This window comes from Vulpes lagopus, chromosome 1 (genome assembly GCF_018345385.1).
Source record: "Vulpes lagopus strain Blue_001 chromosome 1, ASM1834538v1, whole genome shotgun sequence".
Lineage (NCBI taxonomy): Eukaryota > Metazoa > Chordata > Mammalia > Carnivora > Canidae > Vulpes > Vulpes lagopus.
The window spans coordinates 143,646,048-143,665,631 of NC_054824.1; the positions used below are offsets into that span (position 1 = coordinate 143,646,048).

Consider the following 19,584-nt stretch of genomic DNA (forward strand, 5'->3'; position numbering starts at 1 on the left):
TTTCCAGTGGGGAAGACCTTGGAATCTGGAAAAACAAGTATCCCAAGGCGGGAGGGATGAGGCGTTCTTAACTAAAGAGGCATAAAATAAAATAAGGCATAAATGATGGTGACAAATGGAGGAGGGAGGCCTGGAGGCTGGATTCTGCTCCTGCAGCAGACTCCATGTAACCGCTGGTGTGAAAGCAAACGGTGTTTCAGGGAGCAGCTCCTCTTCCCAAGCTGATGTCCTGCTGAGCCTCCTGGCAGAGCCATGGTCACCTCTCCCTCACCTTCCCTTTGCAGTCGCAGAGCATCTCCCCAGGCCCAGCTCAGCGTCCCCAGCTTTTATCTGTTTTCATCTCCAAACTCAGGAAGGGTTTGGAGCACAGGGCCAGTGCTGCCCAGCATCCTGAGATGGGGCTCCTACCCTGCCCTGGGGGCCCCAAGCTCTCAAGCCCTGCAGGCGCTGCCCCTTCTAGCTCTGGAGACTCTGATTGTGACCCTCTCCTGGTCTTTAGGGAAAGGAGCGGACAGAGAGAGCTGCTGCTGCGGCCCAACCCCTGAATGCACTGGGTCTGGCCCAATAACCTGCACGTTGTTCAGACAATTACACACACTGCTTAATGGTTGATAATTACACGGTTTCTGGGACTACCAGGAGAAAACAATGATTAAGACTATTTACAGCTCCTCCCCCCTTGGCCCCTCTGGGTGTCAGGTGTCCATGGCAACCACAGGGTTGGGGCATGGGGAGCCCTACCTGTATTGGGGGGCACTGACCTTGAGGGGTAGGTCAGGAGGCAAAGGAGAGGAGGGGAGGGGAGGGGAAGGGAAGGAAGCAGGGGAGAGGAGAGAGGGTGACAGAGGAGGGGCAGGAGGGTGGCTGGCAGAGAAACCCTCACAAGAATGACTCAGCTAGAAAAGTCACATCTGTTAGAAAATTGCCAGCGGGGTTCTTCCTGAGCTGACTGACCTGAGGGCTGCCACTGATGTGATCCTGGGGTGAAGCGCCTACAAAGATGCACACAGATTTACGCATGCACCGTGGAAGGGCCTGGGCAGTGGTTTTGATATGGGAGGGTTGGCCCCTCCTCACCTGCCCTCCTGCCCCCATCACTCCTCCCTCTAGAACACAGCTCTCCCAGCAGGTGCCGCAGACCCCTCCCCCCATAAGGGGCAGGCTAGGGAGGGAAGGATCCTGGGCACTGCCCATCTGGGGCCTTCCTGGATGGGGCACTGCTCCAAGTGCAGGGGCCGGAGGGTGGGGGGCATCTATGGTAACAGGTCCCCCAGGGGTCTTTGCTCGCCTGGCTAAGAGCTGGTCCTGAGGCACAGCCCAGGCCCGGGAGCCTCTAGGATGGGGAGGTACTGGCCTTCTGCAGCATCTCACTCCTCTCTCGAAGGAAGGATCATTGCCTAGTGTGTGTTGGCAGCTGGACTGGAACCAGACAGACTCCCACTGCGGAAGGGAGGTGTGTGTTCTAAGGCCTCCACTTGCCCAGGGTTTCCCAGGCCCTGCTCAGTCTTCTGCTTAACTGCTGCTCCGGGCCGGCTTGCTACCATGCACCTGTACCAGGCTCTGGGGGGAAGGGGGTGCAAGGGGAGGGCTGCAGGGGGTAGAGGCTGCCTAGGGGGAGGGCTTCAGGGGTTAGAGGGCTGCAGGGGGAGGGACTCCAGGGGAAAGGGCTGCAGGGGGGAGGGGCTACGGGGTAGAGGGCTTCAGGGAGAGGGCTCCAGGGGGAGGAGCTTTAGTGGGGAGGGCTCCAGGTAGAAGAGCCCAGGGCTATGTCCAAGTAGGAAATGACTGTGCTGGTTCTCCTGCTCTGTTCTGAGGGGTCCACACTCGCACTCAGCCTCTTTGTCACCAAGATCAGTGCCAGAAGGGCCACTGGGCTATGGGGGGGGCACCCCCCACTCCTGGAAAGGATTTAATGCCCTTTTTGCTGCAGGAAGGAATCATTCTCTTTCAGAGGGAAAAGTCTGAGGGGCACCAGAAGGAAAGAATGGTCACCCACGTGCATGGGTGTAAGAGCCTCCCCCGGGGAGGTGCCCTCAGGACCTGGAGCAGAGCTGCAGGGCTGCGCATGCCCACACCCCACAGCAGCCACCCTGGCTTCACAGCACGCTCTCCCCTCTGAGCCTCAGGTTCCTTTCCCGAAAAGTGGTTCCAGGGGACTGTCTGGCGAGCAGCAAGGCCCAGCCCCACGGGCATCTGGCCAGTGCACGGAGTTGGGGCACTGGGGCCTGTGGCCCCTCCCTGCTGCCAGCCCTGCCCTCTGGCCCCACCACAGCCAAGGGAGAGCACAGGGCCCGGGGGTCCCCCTCTGTGACCTCCAGCAAAACCTTCTCAGACATGGTGCCAAATCTGTGGGGTCCCAGGGCAGAAAGGAGGATGGTTAACTGCCAGCCCTGATGCTTCCTGGGGGCAAGCAAACGCTGGCGGGGGGTACATGTTGGGGGTGCAGGGTCATGTCCTGGCCCATCTTGGGGGGCCCTGAAGAGGCCCTTACGTATCCGGCACCGGAACGTATTCCTGTGTTAGAGAAGGAAACTAGGCCTGTGAGCAGCATATGCCCTCCCCTGTGCGGGCGCCTGGCCTGGCAGACCCCTGGGCACCTCCGCAAAGGCTCCACTCCTCGCAGCATCAGAGGGAGGGCGGGGGGGGCAGGCGAAGGCAGGTACTCACCATGATGCCCGTGAGCAGACAGACGCCCTTCCCGCAGTACGTGTGGGGCACCATGTCCCCGTAACCAATGGACAGGAATGTGATGGAGATGAGCCACATGGCGCCCAGGAAGTTGCTGGTGACGTCCTGCTGGTCGTGGTACCTGCCGAGGGGGAGACAGGACTTAGTCGCAGGAACTAAGGCCTGCGGGGGTGAAGGCGGTAGGCGAACCCGGACAAAGAAGGAGACGGGTCTTTGCTGCAGTGTAGACAGCAGGTGCCGGTGACCAAGGTGTCAGAACTCTGCCAGGCCTGAGCCTGAGGCGGCCCTGGCGTCAGACGCGGCCAGCTGCTCCCAGAGGCACAGCATACTCTAGACGCTCTTTGAGCATGAGAAAAACGGCTTTGGATGAGATGATACAGGAATAAAGTTTAGATGTTCCCTGCCCAGTGACGGCCCGAGCGTCTGTGGATGTGACTGATCTGAAATCACAGGCTCCTGACCATTCCTATAAGACGGCCAAGTGGTCCCCAGGGCATAGATGGAGGTGGCAGCAGTGTTGCTCTCTTGGAGCTCTTTCCAGGGGGTGCTGGCCTCTCTGCAGAGGGATGGTCTCCCTTCTGAGCTGGATGGGTTCCCTGCCGTATGAGGGGCCAGCTGGACTGCTGCTGCCCTGTCCCCTCTGCCTGGGGGCAATTGTGCCCATCCTTTCCCTGCCTCCTCTCATCCCCACACTCCAAGCCCACTGTGTGCCAGGCTCTGTGCCAAGTGCTGACATACAAAGACTGATAGGACATGGCCCCTGCCCACAGCTTGGGAGAGGGCTGGTGAGTATGCACACATTTGCACAAGTAGGTGGATGAGGCGCTTCTCTAACTGGAAAGAAAGGGCAGTGACCTTGACCCAAATGTGGGCAGGTTAGTCAGAGACTGGTCTCCAGGCAGGCCAGGAGGAAGGGTGTTCGGGCAGAGGAAACATCCTTATGAAAGGCTGGGGCTCAGCGGGCGTGTGGCAGTGGGCCTGGTTACACTTGGGGTGGCAGGGCTGATGAAGGTGTGTCCTTCCTCAGCATGTTCACTCACAGGATCCACCTGAACCACACACCAGGGACTCTGCAGGATTCTATAACAGCTAGAGTGTGGAGGTGAGATTGCCAGGTGGGAAGAGGCCAGAAGGTGTTAGGAGGGAGGTGCAGGGGCAGCCTCCATTACCACTGGAGCCCAGCCCGAGCAGAGTCCAGGGAGCACGTCGGTGGTGGGCTGTCCAACCCCAGCCTGAGGCCTGTATCAGCAACCAGATGTGGGTGCATTAGCCTTGGAAAGCTGTGTGCACAAGGCCAGGTGAACCCAGAACTCCAGGGGAGAACAGGTGTCCCCTCCAGAGCTCTGCTGTAAGATGCCCCGCCTGCCCCCTCCTGTCTGCCCCACCTGCCCTCTCCTGCAGGCACTCTGGTTCCTGCCTTCTCCTTCTGTGTCTGATCATCAGGCCACGCAGGACTGGGACGGGCAGGTGTGCCCACTTGGATGCCCAAGACAGAGCATGCCCTGCTCCTGCCCAGGCGTACCCCCTCCTGCATGCTGCTCGACAGTTGCCATGGTGGCAGGCCCTGAGCTAGGGCCAGTGCTGGGCTGGCAGTGGGGAAGTCTTCCAGGAGGGTGGTAGACTTCGGAGTCTGTGGAGCAGCCGGACCCAGTGACAGACTGCATGTGGGGCATGCTTAAAAACAGCGCCGCGTTGCAAGCCCACAATGCATACACAAATGTTGTGCACTTGTACAGAGTCAAGGTCACCAGATGGTCCTGAAGTTTCAAGTCGAGTCTGAGAACAGCGAGGCTAGGGCGCAGGGCAGAGGGGATGTGAGCCTGTGGCCTCCGGCTCCAGCTCCACCTCAAGTGGCTCCAAGCTGCGGGCAAGTGACCAAACTGTGGACCTCAGCTTCCTGATCTGCCGATGGGAGGGCGTCGCCCACCAGCAGCACCAGCCCAGTGCTGGTAGTGGTCATCGTCGAGGGGCAGGTGTTGTCAGTCTGAGAAACAGCTACTGAAAGATCAGAGGGAGAGATTACAAGTTCAGGGGCGGAGTGCCAACCAAGGAGTGATGAGCCATCCACAAGTCTGGGCTGCAGCACTCTTTGATGCAGGGCTGAAGGAAGGTACCGAAGGGCTGAATCCTTGGATGCAGAAGGGACACAGGCGCTGAATGTCTGACAGACTCTTCCAGCAGCCGCCTACAAGAGTGAAGGTCTGAGAGGCCCAAGGATGTGCAGTGAAGAGCCCAGGATACCGACTGTGGGGTCTGGATTTAATTTGCAGCCTGTCTTCTGCTGATGTTACTGGCATTGCCATGCACGTGGGTCTTCATGGTCTCCCTCTACTTGCAAACCCAAGGCTTAATCCAGTGTTGCTAGCTGCTCGGCAGCCCTCGGGACCTGGGTCTCCTGCTCATGCAGGAGTGGCCTCCAAGAGGAAGAAACAGAGCTCCGAGAGGGTATCAGCAGAAGGCAGCTAGCTGTCTTGTCATCACCTTAATATTCCACTTACTGTTTTATTTTTCTCCAGATTCCCTTTAAATTCTCATGGGTTTCTTTTTCATTCACACATACAGCCCTATGGGTGCTAACAGTGTGTGCTGGGGTTGAAGCAGCCCTCAAGGATGCCATTCACTCATGGCTTGTCACACGTGAGTGCAGTCTTCTCTGGGGGGCATGAAATCACCCACTGCCCCGCATGCAGCCCAGCAGGCAGGCATTCGGGAACCTCTGCAGGCCCGGGAACCCAGGGACTGAGGGCCAGGAGGGTGGGCAGAAGCAGTTTCCAAAACTTTTCACCGTTTTACAGCAGTTTACCCTGGTTACAAATCCATATATTCGTGTCATGCTACTTTTTGTCACAGAGAATTTTTTGGAGAACCATGTTCTTTTCAAGGGACAAGGAGGAAAAGTGTCTTTTTTTTAGTATTAATTTATTATTAGGGTGTGGACTATTTTTTTTCACTTTTTAATATTATGAAAGAAATTATACAGGCAACCATGTGACACTTGATGGCAAATTAAACACACATGCTCCTCAGACCCTTCCCCATGGCAGACAAGCAAGTGTCCCCAGAAACCTGAGGGTCTCTACTGTGAAAGACAAAGACCAAGGCAGTGAAACCAAGAAACAGTCCTTTTGATCCCATGCAGACTGTTGGAAAGGAGCAGCTCATGGGAACCCCAGGAGACGTGAGGCAATGCTGCACAAGGTGGCCTTTCTGGAAGGGCTGGGGAGGTGGTCAACGGAGGGCCTCCCAAAAGGCAGAGATGGAAATATGAGAAAATCACTGAACCCATCTACTAATTCAAATAATAATAGTTTCAGAAAGAGAATTGGAAGAAACAAGGAAGAGGAGAGAAGTAATCATTAAATAAGTCATTTAAAAATTTTTCCAGAGGGGATCCCTGAGTGGCTTAGCGGTTTGGCACCTGCCTTTGGCCCAGGGCACGATCCTGGGGTCCCGGGATCGAGTCCCACATCGGGCTCCTGGCATGGAGCCTGCTTTTCCCTCTGCCTGTGTCTCTGCCCCCCCACCCCCGGTCTATCATGAATAAATAAATCTTAAAAAAAAAATTTTCCAGAACTGAAGGACCTAAGTATCTAGATCGAGGGCCCCCTGTCAGCAGAGTGGATGGAAAGACTCACACTGAGGTACAGTATTGCGAAATTTCAGAGCACTGAGGGGAAAGGAAAGGAGCCATGGGGCTTCCAGAGCCAGTGAGGGAGGGAGGGGAGTAAAGGGAGGGAGGGGGAGGTCAAACACAATGAATCAGAACTCGGGTAACTGGACCAGCTGACAGCAATGCTGGAAGCCAGCAGCGCCATGGAAGAAAGGTCTCAAAATTCTGGAGGGAAATCCTTCCCAAACCAGCTGGGGTATCAGTTAAATGTGAAGGCAAAGTGAGCACATTTTCAGATGTGCAGGACTCTCAGGGATTTGCCTCCTCTGCACTTTTCACACGAAGCCACAGGAAGCTGTGTCAGCAGAATGAAGGAGTGATCCAAGAAGTAGGGAGTTTTGAGATGGATGGAGGGAGGGAGACCCGGCAGGAGGCCCCAGGGAACAGTGGGCAGGGGCACGGGGCCCAGGGGGACAGGGCCTGGTGGTCCTTGGATCCTAGCTGCATGCCAGGCTGGAGCAGGTCAGAGGCCCTGGGAGACATTTCTCCAAGAAGACAAAAGTGACAAAAAGTCGAATGTGTCTGAAGGTCCTGAGAAAAGGTTGGAGAGCTGCCAGAACGTGGAGATGAATTAGTGAGAAATACGCAGAGACTGAGCAGATGAACAGACCAGGTCACCAACCAGGAGAAACAGGAGGTTCTGCAGGAGAGGCGTCCCCGTGCTTTACCGAAGGCACACATATGAGCAGAGTAAAGAGAGTGTTGGCCGGTGATCTCAGACCAGGATCAGGAGAGGCTGGTGAGGGTGACCGAGGAGGTCTAGGGGGCCAGGAGGGGCACAGGGAGGGCAGGGGCCACATCCTCACCTCCCACATGGAAAACAAGCGGATAAGAGACTTGTGCCACTGAGAGACGGGGAGGTGTATGCGAAAATTAACAATCACCAGGCCATCGGAGTACCCACTCTGGAGGAGGGCAACAAATAGCCCAGAACAACTGACCCTAAAACGCATCCTTCTAAAACTTCCATGATATCAAACATAAAACCAAACCTAAGAGAAAAAAAAACAAATATGCACATAACGTGAAATTAACTATGAAACATCGGAAGGAACAGGTGTCACCGAGCTCACTGTGCAGGCGGCCTGTGGGAAAGCTGGGTGCCTCCTCTGCATTCTTAGCCCTGTGTCCCCACAGGCGCAACCACCCACACAGCACACAGTTTGGCCTTGTCTGCTCCAAGTCACACTCCAAGAGGGCAGTCCCCTTCCTCCTCCTTCACGTGCGTGTGTCATCCCCTCCTTCTGAGCACAGGCTGGGCCTGCAGCTTGTTTCTAACAAATGGAAGGTGGTGGAGGTGACAGATGATAAAAAGACCACAGCCTCTGTCTCAGGTGGTCCCTACCTCGGGAGAAGCCGCTTGCCCTGCCAGGAGGTGACCTGGCGAAGAGGCCTGGGTGACAAGGAGCCACAACCCGCCCACAGCGTGGGCCTGGAAGCAGAGGCCGCCCCCCTCCACCCTTGAGGCTAAAGAGGAAGCCACAGCCCAGCCCACAGCTGACTACAACCTCAAGAGAGACCCAGAGCCAGGGCGCCCTTTCAGGCTGCCCCTGAATTCCCGACCTTTAGCAACCGTGAGATAGGAAACATCTGCCATTGGCAGCTGCTCACTTACAGGACAACTTGTCACACAGCAACAGGTGACTGGCATTGGGGGCTCTTCTGTGAACTGTGCTCTTGCACACAGCATATGTGTGATCTGTGTGGCCACCATGCTTCCTGTCCCGTCCGCGATGCAGTATGCTCAGTCACCTACTGACAAACAATGGGTACTCTCCAGGTTTGTCCTCTGGTGAGCACTACTGCTATTGCCATCCTCAACCATAGCTCCTGGAGCATCGTCTTAGAGAATCTATGGGACATGCACCCAGCACTGGGTTTGCTGGCTTTTAGGGAACGTACATCCATAACTTCATTAGGAAAGGCCACATGACTTTCCAAAATGGCAGCACCATGAAGCTGCTGCCAGCTGTAGACTACAAGTCCTGTTGCTCCATGTCCTCATTAATACTCACCATCATCTGAGTTAAGTTTTGCTAAACTAGTGAGTAAACTGGTCCCTTACCATGCTTTTACTCAGCATTTTTCTGGTGAAACCTTGAGTATCCTTTAATTTGTTTATGGGTCATTTTTCCTCTTCTATGGAGTATCATTCCTGACTTTTGCCCATTTTTCTATTGCTTTGTTTTTGTCTGTTTTTTTTTTTGTTTCTTTTATATTCCAGATGAGAACTGTATCAGTTTTTATTTATTGAAAATTCTTTTTTCAGTTTGTGTCTGTCTTTTTATTTTCTTTGTAGTACTTTTGATGACTAGAAGTTTTAAATTGTACCGCAGCTGAATTTATCATCCTGTTCACTTATAGCCAGTGACATATAATTTTTAAAGAAATACTTCCCTATGTGCAGTTATGAGATGTTTAAATGTTTCTGAATATTGCCTTCCACACTTTAAGTCTTTAATTCACCTGGAATTGATTTTGCATATGGTGTGAGGTAGGGATATGCTTTCCTTCCTCTCCTGAGGGTAGCCAATCATCCTGGGCCCATCCTGGCCCCCCCACCTCTGTCCTATGGGTTCAACACAGAAGTAACGCAGCTTCTGAGCTCTCTATTCTGTTCCATCAGCCTGCATTTCATCCCTGTGGTTCCTTTATACACCTCTTTGCAGCCCGTTCTGCACATGTTCTTGGAGCTTCACGCAGAACAGGTGCTCAGTACGTATCTGTGGAATGACTGTAGCTGGCTTGTTACTTTTCTGTCTCCATGGGGAAGTGGTGCTTGCTCTATGAGTTCAGTGAAGCATGTTACGGAGACTCTAGCTGTTCTCTTCAGCAGGTAAAGTTTTGTCATCTGCTGAATTCCTTGGGCTCAGAGTCAGTTCTCACCATTATAGAGAGCTCAGCTCCATGGCAATGGCTGTGAATTGACTCTTTCCACAGGGATCTTAGTGATCTGATGGCTCTAGCCATTCATCCTGGGTCTGGTTTGTTTGCTGGAGATTTTTAGGGATCAAGCTAAGTACGTTGCCTTGTCCTCACCTCCCAGTCATTGGCCAGCTTCACACAGTCAGACCCCAGCCCACTGAGCTGCGGACCCTGGCTTGTTAAGCTCTCCAACAAAAACGCCAACAACATGTACCCGTCAACCCCTTGAACTGACCCACTGATGGGCTTGGAGACCTTTGGTGCCTCCCTTCTCAGAAGCCTGCTCTTTGGCATTGGCAGGGCTGGCTGTCCTGGTTTCCTCCTGCTCTCCCTCTGCCCATCCTTCTTGGCTCCTCCATCTGGCCTCCTCTCCAGCGTTCTCTGCTGCATGCTCACCTTGTGCTCCCGCCAGGCCCACCACTATCCTCACTGACCCTTCTCAGGGACCCTTCAAGACCCAGCTCAAATCTCACCAGCCCCACCCAGCCAGAGTGAGCCTTTGCCTCTAATCCCACACCACCTGGTGTTTGCACTGTCTGCACACTGCCTGCAGGCAGCCTGTGTAGGACACCCCAGGTTGTCATGGCAGGAATGCACTGGCTGGGCAGCCAGGCTGCCGGGGTTTGAATCTGGGTTTTGCCCCTTAGTTTCTGCATGACCTTGTCCTCAGTTTTCCTCTCTGTAAAAGGGGATAACTGTACAATGCATACAGAGTTATTGTTGAGGCTGAATGAGCGGATATTTCCAAATGGAACAGCACCTGGCACCCAGTCACACTAAAAGTGTTGGCTATTGAGCTATTACCATCTTGTGTAAGTCCAGCCTTATCACAGGGAAGAACGCAAGATCTGGAGCAGGATGCCTGCCTTTCAACTCCTGTCCTATGGGTTTCCTTTTCTACTTTCCTCCCTCAGAAAGTAAGACTTGTTCTTGACCTGGAACAAAGCACTTTACTATCTCAGAATCAGTTTGGTCTTCAGGGAAGCGGAGTGTCATGTGTCCCTGACCATCTCACGGGCTGTGGGGAGGCGTCAGTACGGAAGGGCTTTGTCAAACTCAGACATAGGATACATGTCCCATCCCATACAGGTGTGACATTGCCTGTTGATGAGCACCCCCCACCCCATCTCTTCCCATCAGATTCCCCCCACCCCCCTTCCCATCCGGGACCCCTGCTACCCAGGCTAATCCCACCGGGACCCATCCCGCTCTGGGCTCATTGCACCCTGGTCCCTTCCCCCAGAACTTCTCCCACAGAGACCTCACTTTCCAGCCGCCCACCCTGAGCTCCTCCCACCCTGCCCCTCCCACCGGGGGACCCGTCCCACCCTAAGCTCCTCCCACCTGGGCCCCTCCCACTCTGAGTTCCTCCTACTCTGGCCCCTCCCACCGGGGCCCCTCCCACCTGGGACTGGGGGGGGGGAGGGGATTGGGGCATCCAGGAGAACAGGTGCACTGCCCCGCCAGACAAAGGTGCCCCTCCCAGGTTCTATTCGCCGCTGCCCCACTGCTCTGGATGGATCACTGCCCCTTCGCTCTGGGGTGATTTGCAGTTTGGACTCCTTATCTCTTATCAATCCCATCTGCTCCATCTGCAAAATATGCCCGGAATCGGCCAGTCCCTCTGTCCCTACAGCTGCCCCTCACCTGGTCCAGGCTTATCCTCTCACCAGGACTATCACAGCCATCCCCCAACTGATCTGCTTCGGCCTACGCGACCCCCACCCACCACCCCACTAAGCAGCCAGGGAGTCCCTTCAGAAAGTAAGACAGACCCCGTCACCTCTCTGCTCAGAAATTCCCAAATCTCTCAGAACAAAAGCCAGAGTCCTTCTGGGGCCCAGGACGACCTGTCTGACCCCAGAGTCCAGGAGCCACCTCATCATCACTGGGCTCTTGCCACCTGGTGTCTGCACCAATGCTCAAGGACGCAGCTTTACTCCTGCCTCCAGCTTTGGTCCTCCCCATCCCTCTTCCCCAGAAGGTGCTGCCTCAATGGTTTCAGGTCAGCCTCTCAGCAGGGCTTCCCTGTCCACCCTCTGCATGACTGCACTACTGCCCTGCCCCTCCCCATCCCCATGCACAAACTCTTCCCCGCCCCCACCTCATACATATTGGGCTAATTCTTGTATTTATTAACCGTCGGCCCCATAAGAACAGAAACCTCAGGGACAGGACGTTCTGTACTTTGCTGCTGTGTTTCTAGCACTCATGAATGAATGAATAAACGATCCCACTTTGTCTTTATCACAAGCCAGCAGGACAAGGTTGCAGGACAGGGGCTCCTACCCCGATGTGATTGCAAAGCAGTGAGGAACCCAAGAGAGCAACTGGCCAAAACAGCTTCTCAGAGAAGACAGTGAAAAGCTGACCCTAAGAATGGCAGCTGCAGTGAGCAGGGGCAGGGTGGGGTAGGTGGCAGTATCTGGGTGCCTGGGCTGGGCCTCCAGCTCTGGCAGCACAGCACCTGCTCAGCCCCGCCAGTGGGAGGGTGGCCAGGAGGCTCTGCACTTGGCACATAGCAGCCACTGTGAGCAAGCCCTCATGCTCTCTGACTCTGAGGAGGAGCTCTCATGAACTCTGGGCTTCACTCCTACCCCTGCCTCTGCCTCTGTCCAGACTGTCCACACTATCCAGCACCCTCAGAAGGCTAGGGGTGTGATCCAGCTTCGGGGGAATCCCCGCCGTGTTCTAAGGGTACTCCACGAGCCTTGGTTCGGAGGCTCTGAGACATGCTTGCAGGGTGGGACAGAGCCACTGACATGAAGTCAGGTAAGCAGTGAGTGGCTGATGGGCCATGCTACTTGTTGTGGCTGCAGGTGAATTCACATCCAAGCAAAGAAAAAAAATAATAAAGTTCTTTCTTTTCTTAGAAACAATTTCCCCAATAAACATCTTGAAATGTGAAATGAATGGCCTTGGGGACACAGGCTGTCCAGAGCCTGCCAGCCCTCATGCCCAGGGTGGTGTGTGCACTAGTCACTCTGCTTTATCAATGTGGCTACTGTCCTAGTTTTTAAGAGTTGGCTTGAATTTAGGAAAGGAAGGGTGCTTCCTTCTACCTGGTAATTCAGGGCAGCAGCTCTGGATCTTTCCAAGGCAAATCTAATCTTTTCTTTCTAGCCCCAAGAGCTACCAGCATTGGGTGCAAGGCCTCCACTTATTTTTAAAATGGGAGAGGGATGCCTGGGTGGCTCAGCGGTTAAGCGGCTGCCTTCAGCCCAGGGCGTGATCCTGGAGACTCAGGATCGAGTCCCACATCGGGCTTCCTGCATGGAGCCTGCTTCTCCCTCTGCCTCTCTTTCTGTGTGTCTCTCGTGGATAAATAAATAAATAAAATCTTTTAAAAAATAAAAATAAAAATAAAATAAAATGGGAGAAACCCACCACCAGCCCAAAGCACGACAGCTGCAACAAACCAGCTACAATGTACCACCACACAGACAGGGCTTGTTTCCCCTCTGTGGACACAGTTTGGTGTGGATTTTCTCACAGATGTGTGGGCACGCATGTCTCCTCTGGTAGTTTTCTGTGCAGACTTTCACCAAACGTGGAAGACTCAGGACATCAGGCTGGTGTCACATGTGGATGCAACTTCTCTTGACAAGCCGTGGTGGGACATCTGAGCAAGGACACCCAGCTCAGCTTTCTTCCATGTGCATTTCTCATCCCTTGGGTCTCTTCCTCCCCGCATTCTGTTTGTCCAGCTTCTCCAGTATGCAAATGGAGGCAGCATTCCTTCCACAGGCTGCTTCCTTCACAAAGGGGAGCACTGTCAGCCTCTCTGAATAGCTATTAAATTAAAAACCAGATGGCTCATCTGGCAGATCCTTTGGAGTCAGTTTCTCTATTTGCAATGTTTTCTTTCTTATTAAAAAATATTTCCATGTTTCCTGATTTGGAAATGTTTAATAAAAATGCATGAAAATGGAGAAAAACAATATGCTTGGAAGGAGCACTGTAGCATGGGAAGCACGTCTTGCAGGGTGGCTGGAGGTGGAGCGCGGAGAGAGCGCAGGGTGCACATCCCAGCCACATCTCTGGCTCCCTTCTGTAACACAAACCTCTCTCAAGGGGTCACGTTAATGGAGTGCAAGGCTCTGCTCGGTGCCTGGTGCATGTCTGGGGCTTCCTGAGTGAGTCCCTGTAGCCGACGGCTACAAATGAGCCCCTTCCACGTGCCAGGCTGGGCACCTGCTTCATGAAACATACTTTCCCATGAATAAGGCTGACACTAAAGCAAAAAAGGCCAAGTAGCAAGTGAGGCAAGCACTGGGGATGGCACGGCATGGTGCGCCTGGCGGGGACTCTCTAGGACAGGACCCTGAGGCCACCCGGGGTGAGTAGGGGGGAGGTGAGGTGGGAGGGGCCTTCAGGTAGAGAAGAGGCAGGGCAGATAGTCACCAGCCTGGACGTGGAGGAGTGGAGCCCGTGAGGTGCTGGCACCTCTGGCCTGTCTGCTGGGCCACCTGCAGCCCGGGCCCTGTTTCCCTCTTTCCCTCCCCACTGCTTCTGAGGTTCAAGGTTTGAGGTTCCTCTGGAGACTCTGCGCTCCAGCTTCTCCCTCATCCTCTCTCTTCTCCATCACCTCCCACCATGGGCTCTCATGGTGCATGTGCTCCTGGGTTCACCCTTCTGCATGGCCTGAGCCAGCCCAGGAGGCCAGGGTCTTGGGGAGTGACACTCCAACCCAGCCTTGCTGCCCTCCTACTGTGGGCCCCAGGCCCTCATTCAGCTCTGCCGACCTGGGTGGCCACATGTGAGCGTCCACTCCTGGTCAAGGCTTGCCCCGACATCTACCATCCATCAGCGCTAACTTGGAAGCAAAGTTCTGACTTCTTCACTCACAGAGACAAGAATCCCAATGGTTGGGATTCTCGTAAGGCATTTCCTCCAAGAACTTAGAGGTGGTCTGTTTCTCATCTCATTTTATTTCTGGGACACTTTCTATGAGGTAGGTAGGACTGCATATATAGCTCTATCTTACAAGATAGGAATAATCATTACTGTTTGTCAAGTGTGGGCCACGTGCAACATTATCTCAGTTAACCTTCATGATAATGAGTTTTGGATCATCATTTCCTGTTTTCTTGAATTGGAAACTCATGCTCAGCCATATTAGGGAACTTGCACAGAATAAAACATCTACCACGTGGTAGAGCCTAAGTGAGAGTTTGGCTTTGGCTGATTTCACAGCCCCATCATCGACCACATTGATCCTGCCTTTGAGGAAGTGGAGGCCCAGAGAGGTCCACAGCAGAAGCTGCTGGGGTGCCTGTCTTTCTTGGGCACCTGATCCTGGATTTGTATATCAATGAGCTGGCCTTACAAGGGAGCAAGCCAGAGCCAGGGCTGCCCTGTTCTGCAGTGTAGGTTGTGCAGTGTGCAACTCCAGGGAGTGCCATTCACGGAGATGTCCATGTGAACACTGCCTCCTGGAGGGCAATGCTGCATAGGCAGTGGTCCTGGTTGGAGCCTCAAAGGAAGAAAAGGGGGTCTTTCCCCACTCAGTTATACTTTCCAAAGGGAATTAAGGGCAGGCAGCTCCTCAGGCAAGCCAGTGTTGAGGAGGGCACAGAGCTGCAGGCTTGCCTGGGCAGTGTGAGTGTGGAAGGGAGGCAGGGACCATCCTGGGGGCAGGAACAAAGAGGAGGGTAGAAGAAATGCCCTGGGAAGTTCTGTTGCTGCTGTTTCCCAGAGCAGTGGGGCTTCCAGGTCAGGAACACAAGCCCTACTTGCATAGCCTCACCTGCAGAGGGGAGAGTAGGTGCCTGGAAGAAGGGGACCAGGCCACATGGCCTGGGCTGCAGGATGCTTCCTGGGTACCTGCTGCCGACATGCAGGGTGTGGCCATCTCTGACCTCTTTCCACAGGCCTAGGCATGTAGGTGCCACAGGCCCTGGCCTTCTGGAGCTGGGCTTTGCCTACAGGGGGATGAGTCTGGAGGAAGCTCAGCCCAGGGCTGGCCCAGGCCCACCAGCTCCACTGCCAAACCTCATGTGGGAAGTCCTGGGATGCATCAGAATCATGTGATCCTTAAGCTCAGCATCATGGAGAGAGGACTGGAGCTGGCCAGCACACCCGGCTCTCCCGCCAGGGGAAGGGGTCTACCAGGAGGAACTCGTAGATCCCTGGAGTTTCCTGGCGTGCCCTGAGATCTCAGAGAACAGCTGGGAGGAGAGGCTCATGTGCTGGGGTGCGGGCCAAGGGGCTCAGACGCCCCCCCTCCCCGCTGTTTCTGCGGCCTTGGGAGCCGTGAGAGGATGCAGCTGGGCAGGACTGCCCTCCACCTCTCGAGCTAGAGGACGGCAAGGGGCAGAATGAGGGGATGTGGCCCCTGGAGGCCTCTTCTCATTGCAGGGCCTGAAGGCACGGGTCAGGTCACCCCTTGTCACTGTGGCTCCCACCCCAGCTGCCTTCAGGGGCTGCATCTGTGAAGACATGGATTCCCAGGAGGCCTGTCCTGAGTCGGTCCACCGGTGACCATGTCCTGTGAACACAGGAGTGGCTGTGCCAAGGGTCTCTGCCCATAGGATGGGCTCCTCCCAGGGACTGTTGGCGCAGAGGCCTAGGACTTTCTCAGGGATGGAAAGACATGGACACACGCTTGAGATGGCAGGAGGCACCTTGCCTGTTGAGTCATCTTTGTCCCTAGGAGTCACTGAGTCTTGGGCTGCCTCTAGCACAGCAAGCCTCACTCCTTCTAGATAGAGGTGAGGCTGCAGAGGGAGTGGCAGGCCCAGCACTCTGTGCCCCTTGCCACCCAGCCGCCCCTTCTGCCCGAGGCACCAGCCACGTGTGCCAGCGGCTGGGCCCAGGACCAAGACCCTCCACCAGGGGCTCAGACTCTCTACCACTTCTCTCCTCTGGTCATGGGTTCCCTTATCCGTAAAACAGGAGAATTTGGCTACATGAGCTCTAGAGTCCCTTCCAGCCCCATGGTGGAGGTTCCTTTGATCACGCTCTGCCTCACATCCCCTGCCCTGTCTCTGGAGAGCTTGTGGCTGGGTCCTGACCACAGACACAGACACCAGGGGTCTCCACAGATAGGTGGCCTTTGGTGTCCTGGGGGGGAGCATGATACCTTCAGGGAGGACTGGCCTTGACCCAGCCTCCCTTGCCCCCCGCTGCCAGGAGCTGCAGCAGGTGACTTCCATGTTACATGGAGCCTCTCCTGGCCCCTGGAGGAGACCGTTGGCCCTTGAACACGCATGAGTCCTGCAACAGGGCAGGGGACAGTGAGCAGGTGCGGCGACTGAGCTCAGGCCACCATACCAGTGGCTGCCTCTATGCCCTCCTGCCCCCTGGCAGCTCAGCAAGGCCTGGGCTCCTTCATCTGGACGCCGGCCTCCCTCTGCTTTACAGGAAGCAGCGTCACAAAGATGCTCTCTACACGTTGCCAGGCAACAGACACTGCCTGGAAACTACAACCCACCTCTGACCCTTCTCTGGACAAAACCCGCAAAGGAGGGAGCGCGGAGCTTCGGAGAGCGAAGGTGCAGCCAGACGGTTGTCTACATGCCAGGAAGCAAACAGAAAGGGAGGAAAACCTGCTCACTGGCATGAGGGAGACAGAGCAGGAGACATGGAGGGAAGCCTCCTTTATTTATTTTTGGGTCAAATTAGTCATGATTAGCGTCGGGGCCACTGATAGTGACAGTTCCATGGCAAACACACATCTCTTGGTTCCTATTTTTACCTGGTAAGTGATTTTAATAAATGCAGCCTGAGCGACGACACAATTCTCCACAGACCCTCCAGGAAACACAACTACCCTGAAACAAGGATCTCCATGGCCTTCGTGGTCACCTGCTCATCCCAGCACAGGTTCATTTGCTTGTTAGTCCAGTGGCCTAGGGCTCTGAAACTTCAGAGCCCTGCGTGGGTCAGGAGGGCCAGGCTGGTGGTGCCCAGCAGCCAGGGGCCACAGAGGAGGGCCTGCAGGAGGGTCACCCTAAGTGGGCAGCAGCCTGCGCCACCTGTGAGCAACAGATGGTTTTCCTTCCTTACTCACCTCCTGCAGGCGCTGGGCACTCCGGTGGGCATTTCCTAACGGACTCACCGTCTGCTGGGGGAGAAACAATCAAATGAGCGACCTCACGCCACAGTGAGCGAGGCCTGCACTGCCCTGGGCCTGTCTTTCCATTAGTGACATGGAGAAAATACTATAAAAGGTTCCTGCAAGGGTTTAGCAGAATGCTGTACAGAGAATGCAGCACTTAACATATGATGGCTCCCCCCTCCTCCAGCTCCCGGGGCCCTGCCACAGCCCTGCCAGCCCTTGTGCTTCACCAGAGTTGGCCACAGAGACAGTCGGGCAACCTCAGGAGGGTACAGTCTAATTTCTAAAATCATGAAAAGCCTCAAGACGCATTTATCCCTAAATAAAACCCACAGTTTAAATTATAAACAGGAACAAAACAAATTAAGGATGCTGGTAACTAAGTGGGAACATTTTCATGTGTTAAACTTGACAAAATAATTATAAAGCCATATCCAGTTAACTATATTCACATTTACTTAACTCTGTAGGTTTGACAATATAAGTGTTTACTTTATTAATTCTGACATATACTTTCCAAAAACCGTCTAGCCAGTCTCCAACACTCCCCCACCCCCACTCCGATGTGTGGCATTCAACACAATGGGCTTTATTACCTGCACCCGCTAACAGGAAGTGGCTTCCACTAAAAACCAGTACCAATCACAGTTTCCGTCTAGGTACCAGAGAGATGCCCTCACACAAACTGTAAAGTGACTTCATAGCCCAAACTGAAAAGAAAAAAAAAAAATACAACAACAACAAAAAACCCTTACATTTTCTTTGCACATTTTGCTCTTTCTCCCTTGGCCCCAACACAGTCACATGAGACAACCTTCCAGTTTGGCAAACACCCTGAGAGCTGTGCAGCAGGCAGGCAGGCCCCCAGGTGCCAGGTCTCCACTGCCCTGCCAGCCGGGGGACAGGACAAGTCCCTGAGCATGGCTGAGCTGCCAGGCCCGCTCCTCCTGAATGGGCCTCAACCTCTCCCTGTCTGCGCCTGTCCCAGGGCCGGAGAAGAGCAGGAGCCCTGTGGTTTATGGCCTTCCTGGCTTTTCACGCCGTCTCTTGTTGGAGCTTCATAACACCTGCCGCCACCTTCCCACCCCGCCCCAGGACATGGATAAGACAGCTTGTAGCTCCAATCTCAGATATCAGAAGAATGAGACCCAGGGACAGAAAGGACCCACTGCCCGCCAGGATCCAGCCACAGACCCAGGCACCGGTCTCAGGTGATGGAAGGTAAGTGACTTGGCCAAGGCCACACAGCCTGGCCCATGATACGCGAGGCTGTGAGTCTGGGCTTTCTGACTTCAGCGCCACTGCTTCCGACTCCACACACAATAAGCCTCACGTTTAGAAAGGTGAGGTTGTGTTATAATTGCTGCAAATGTTACTGAAATGGAACCAAACTGGTTTTATCAGGGGTGGACAAGGACTGCCTCGGACTGCCAAGGGCCCGGACGTTAACATGGGGAATACGGACTGATCTCCTAGGGGTGCAGTGAGAGGTTTTAGGGGAGCAGGTCATACCTAGGGGTAGGATTTGAAGCCAGAGAACCTACTTCGCCAGGCCTGTGTGAGGTGGCAGGAAGAGATGCGTTTGAGAGAGATTACAGAGTGAGAACCGCAGGGCTTGATGCCTGAATAGAGCTGGAGGGAGGTGGGCACAGGTGCAAGATTGTGTGTGGTTTCGAGCCTGAGATCTTATGGCCCAACTTATGGCCCAACAGCCCTTCTCCCTTTTGTCCCCAGCAAAAGAACCTAGGAGTGAGCAAGGCTCTCCATGATACATACCATGTAATCGACCAACGAATGCAAATGAAAATGACATGTGTTATTTCCAGGAAATGTCTTTAGAGAGAAAGCATATCTGACTTTCTCCCTTCGTCCCTCCTGCATGACAGAAGGTAAAAATGGGATGGCTGGAGCTCCTGCAGCCTTTTTGAAGTAAGAGGAAGAAACCATGACCCAAAGCTGGCAGGGCAACAAGAGAGAAGGAGCTGGGTCCCTGATGCTCTGGAGCTCCATACCTGCTCATGACTGACCATTTCCAGGCTTCTTTTGCATAATAAAGAAACCTCTCTTTGCTTAAGCTACTATTATTTGGGGGGTTTCCTGTCACTTGCAGCCAAAAGCTAGCCCTAAGGAAGAAAGCTCCTGAAAAAAGAAAACAGAGATGGAGAGAAACTAGAGGTGGCCTGACTCTGAACAGAAACTCAATGTCCAAGATACTCAACGTGTGAGAAAATGCACGTGA

At 54.3% G+C, this 19,584-nt stretch overlaps 1 protein-coding gene across 7 annotated transcripts in view; it reads right to left on the reverse strand.

Moving 5' to 3' along the window:
- Window positions 1–19,584, reverse strand: part of KCNN3 (potassium calcium-activated channel subfamily N member 3) — a 125,927-nt gene that overhangs the window by 17,253 nt on the left and 89,090 nt on the right. For 6 of the 7 annotated variants that reach the window (XM_041760631.1, XM_041760641.1, XM_041760656.1 and 3 more), the window contains one exon: window positions 2,668–2,809. In XM_041760631.1, coding sequence (XP_041616565.1) covers window positions 2,668–2,809 — 142 coding nt within the window. Of the gene's footprint in view, window positions 1–2,667; window positions 2,810–17,297; window positions 17,352–19,584 lie in introns of all 7 variants that reach the window. The other variant, XM_041760686.1, reaches the window with a different exon arrangement.